General features: G+C 33.7%; 1 protein-coding gene across 1 annotated transcript in view; it reads left to right on the plus strand.

Annotated features, from left to right (window-relative positions):
• LOC144974158 (uncharacterized) overlaps positions 1-3,089 on the plus strand; it is a 99,267-nt gene extending 96,178 nt beyond the window's left edge. Inside the window, exon 4 of the mRNA XM_078917073.1 lies at positions 1,938-3,089. Within this exon, the coding sequence (XP_078773199.1) occupies positions 1,938-2,170 (233 nt within the window). The 3' untranslated portion in view covers positions 2,171-3,089. The remainder of the gene's footprint in view (positions 1-1,937) is intronic.
• Positions 3,090-4,413: the final 1,324 nt, after the last annotated feature.

Genomic DNA, 4,413 nt, shown 5'->3' on the forward strand with positions numbered 1-4,413 from the left:
TGTATTTGTTGCTTTTCTGTATGAGTAAGAAAAAACTATTTTTGTTGTGTTGGGTCGGTGTGAAATTTTGGGGAAAATTTTGAAAACGGCTGGTAAGAAAAGGGTTAAAGTGTTATTGAATTCAACCACAAAACCTTTAAAATTGAAAATTCATACAGCGTCATTTATTTAGTACTTACTGCCCCCCGCTGCTACAGGATGGCATCAGAATGAATGAAAATTATCCAAAATGGTCGGTCCCATAATTGCCAATAATTTGCCTCACGCTGTCATCTGTTCCATCTTGTAACCAGTCATTTTCATTTTCTAATATTCACAACACTCTACTGAAATTGCCTACAAAATGGAAATATTTCTAAAGAGACAAACGGAAAGAAACTAAATCAGAAATAATCGTATTGTCTGCACCGTTTGGTTATTTCTGTGGAAACCAGTTCAAAAACGTTCATTTTGTCTAAATCGTTCGCTGTCTTCTGTGGTAAGCAGTTCAAAAATGTTCCTTCTATATGACCCAAAAAAATGTTTTTAAAAGATTTTCTCTAATTGATGAAAAAGAGACGTTTCAGATTTTGAAATTCACCTCCTCAAATATAAATGGCACTGTCCTACAAGTTCACTCTAAATTGCTTGCTGCCTTCAGTCCAAAATGTAAAGTTCATGTTATTATAAATAGTGGCTCACCTCCTGAAATCGGTATTAATTTGGGATAAACCAAATGCCGAGAAATGAATTTTAAGTAAGTATGACCAGAATTGTGAAATGCTAGTCCTCTGCACATAAAAACTATGTAGATCTTTGTTCAATAAAATATATTAACTTGATCCAAGCCACTCTTTTTTGAATTATAAAATAAATTTTCTCATTCTCTGAATGACCCCAACATAATATTCTTTTAGGGCAGTTTAAAAATATATTATTATATTTCATATATTATTGATATATATTTTTATAAACTATAATCTGTCGCGTTCTTTTCTTTTCCAATATTATTGAGGATTCTGGTCTGTTCTTCTTTTGTTTTTATTTTCACTTCAGTTTGCTTTTATTTTGTCCTCGAACTTTAATCAAAAATCCTTGTTTTCCATCGACTGTGAGGACAAATTTATTTGTTGAAACATATATATGAAATAAAATGACTTAACATATCATGGTAACGGTTTGAGAAACAGATACTCTTGTGATGGGACAGCGTGGCTCCGCGGTACGGTTTTTGATTCCTACCAGAAAAGTACCGAGTTCGATCACCCGCCGCTTCGCTGTGTGGCATTGAGCAAGTCACCTCGCCCTAGCTCAAATTGCGGCGCTGCACTGCGGCCGACGCCTGGATTGTTCCAGTCTTCCTTTGGAATAGACCCTAGAAACAAATTTCCCCTATGGGACGAATAACGGAAATTCAATTTTTATTTATTTTATACCCATTAAACCGTCCTAACTATCGAGCAACCGCTGTGGTGTAATAATAGCACGTCTCAGCGGTATACAGGAAGTGTGAGTTTCGATCCCCAGTCGAAGCAGTCCGATTTTATTTTAGGTGGCTTTTCTTGAATTTTTCCTTCTGCTTTGTCTGGTACATGTTACGAGTAGAAAGTTTGTGTCAATTGTCACGCTTTATTTTCTTTGAAATAAATAACAATGTGAAATTGAATGTAAGCTTCAATTTAATAACAAAAACAGATAGAATGGACGTTTCGGGTTTCCCCTTTATCAACAAACAGGATGAATGAAACACTACAGATTCGACCTGTAGTGTTTCTTTCATCCTGTTTGTTGATAAAGGGGAAACCCGAAACGTCCATTCTATCTGTTTTCGTTATTAAACTGAAGCTTACATTCAATTTCACATTGTTATTTATTTCTTCGAGCTTCGAGCAGCAATATTTACATTACCCATTTATTTTCCTCGCAAAATCAACATCGCATTTTTTTTCTATCCACAGGTTATTTCGTGTCTCGAACCTGTAGTCGTATTGCTCTAAATAATTGCACCCACGAGAGAATAAAATACAAGAAAAATCACGAAGGAACCATGTATAAAGTCTGCCATCGTTCCTGTTCCACAGAGGGTTGCAACAACGCTGTTCGGGGTTCCCTGCATATCGCCCTCAGAATTGTCTCGGTCTGCATTGCGGCCCAACGCCTCCTATCATTGCCTTATCTACAAGAGTGTTAAATGGATGAATATAATATTAGGGACGGTCGAAAAGTAATGCAACAATTAGTAGTCCACTGATACATTCCTTCAATTCATCACATTATTATTATTTACCGTAATGTGGGACCACTTGGGCCATCAGAGGCTACCTGGGCCCCTTTTCTTGGAAAAGATTAGTGCACCCAAAAACTTGGGAAGCCCGAAGTAATGGCCTAAGTAACGCCATATTACGGTACTCATTTGGAATATTAAAAAAAACCTGACGTTCTGGCAATTGAACGGGATGATCAAAAGAGGAGGTGATGTGATTTTCAAAACCTGTTTAGTGACATTGAGATAGAATACTATTGTTCAACCTATTGGGCACCTTGGAATCTCAAGGGAAAGGCGTATCCTCCAAATTAATCACGTTATTGTTCCATAAGACAAGGAAGACATATATTTTCCTCTTTAATTCACGAAACACTAATGCTATACGTTTAGGTTAAATACTCACAACATCCGCCAGTCGGATTTATCGTACTCATACAATATTGTATGTCAGCTTGAACGTCTTGTTTGATATAATTTAGTGAAAATTAATCACCAAAATGGATGTCTGAAAATAAGAACAAAGAGTTGAGTGACGTCAATTTCGTTCATTCCATATAACCAACAACAACAAAAAAGATAGATTTTCTCTAAATGATGAAAAAGAGACATTGCAGGTTTTGAAATTCACGCGCTCAAATATATACATGGCACTGTCCTATTAGTCAGCGGATCAAAGAAGCGAAGGATTGGCCCGCTCTTATGGCATCTCTTAAATTACCTGGCGACGAAATTCATTTCTTGACGACCACTTTGATAAGCGGCAATGTGTCTGAAGTCTGGGATGTTTCGGTCTGAGTTCAAAGGGGTCCCAGGGTTTCTAGATCCTAATTTGTACCTCGTGAAATTTTAGAAATGGAATGGTGAATTTTCTTAATTTAATTTGATTTGATTTATTTTTATCTTGAGCTTCATTATTATTATTTTTGTTATTATTATTATTATTATTATTATTATTATTATTATTATTATTATTATTATTATTATTATTATTATTATTATTATTATTATTATTATTATTATTATTATCATCATTATCATTATTATTATTATTATTATTTTTATTATTATTATTCATTATTATTATTATTATTATTATTATTATTATTATTACTATTATTATCATTATTATTATTATTGTTATTATCATCATCATTATTATCAACATCATCATCATTATTTTAATTATTTCAATTGATATAATGTTGAGTTATCTCTGAGATCTTAATTAATTTAGATCAAACCTGGTCAATATGTTGGACAGAAATATCACGTCCAAGTTAAAATAACAGTCTTTTGTATTTAAAAAATCATCATCAAAGGAGATCCAAAAAAAATTATTTAAGACTTATTTGCTTGTGATAATGTTTTTATCCATTATAATTCTGGCATCGTTTTCTTTTGTTTTTATGATAAATTTAAAACTCATTCCTCGTGCCATTCTTTTATATCAATTTAGATCAAATTTTGAGAAGCTGAAACACTGACAAAAGGGTTTTTTTTTTTTTTTGTTGGGTTTTTTTTTTTTGGGGGGGGGGGTGGGTTGGGGTTTTTTGGGGTTCTTTTTTTTTTTGGGGGGGGGGTGAGTTTGGTCAATACTGTCCTTTAAACTTTTTGGAGTGACAATGCCCTTATGTTGTCTTGTTTTGATGTCTAAATACACAACACTCTCAAAGTCAACTCTTGCTTAAAGTCAACGCGGCAAATTAGGAAGCAGATGGAGAGAAAGATAAAGTGAGTAAATGTGATTCATATATAAGGGAACAACACAAAACAAACGACGTTTCGTAAACACGAAATCTGTTATAGGTAGGCCGAAACGTCGTTTGTTTTGTGTTGTTCCCTTATACATGAGTCACATTTACTCACTTTATCTTTCTATGCACCTTAGTGGCTCATTTAGGCACCTTTAAAATTTATGGAGCAGACATTAGTATAAGATAAATATCTGAAAATGTGTGTGTGAAATAGTGCCAGACAAAAGCAAGAAAGAAAATTGCAAGAAAAAAATCCGTCCTAAATAAATCAATCTTTCTCGGAGTAGAGGAAAATTGATTTTTGGGATGTTTTTCCTCTCTTGTATTGTTTCTTTCTTAAAATTTAAATTCCCTTTATTCATCCCCAAAGGAAAATTGGTCTTTAGGGTCTATTCCAAGGGAAGACTAGAATAT

Source organism: Berghia stephanieae, chromosome 5 (genome assembly GCF_034508935.2).
Source record: "Berghia stephanieae isolate SIO BIC M18660-M18661 chromosome 5, UCSD_Bste_1.3, whole genome shotgun sequence".
NCBI lineage: Eukaryota > Metazoa > Mollusca > Gastropoda > Nudibranchia > Aeolidiidae > Berghia > Berghia stephanieae.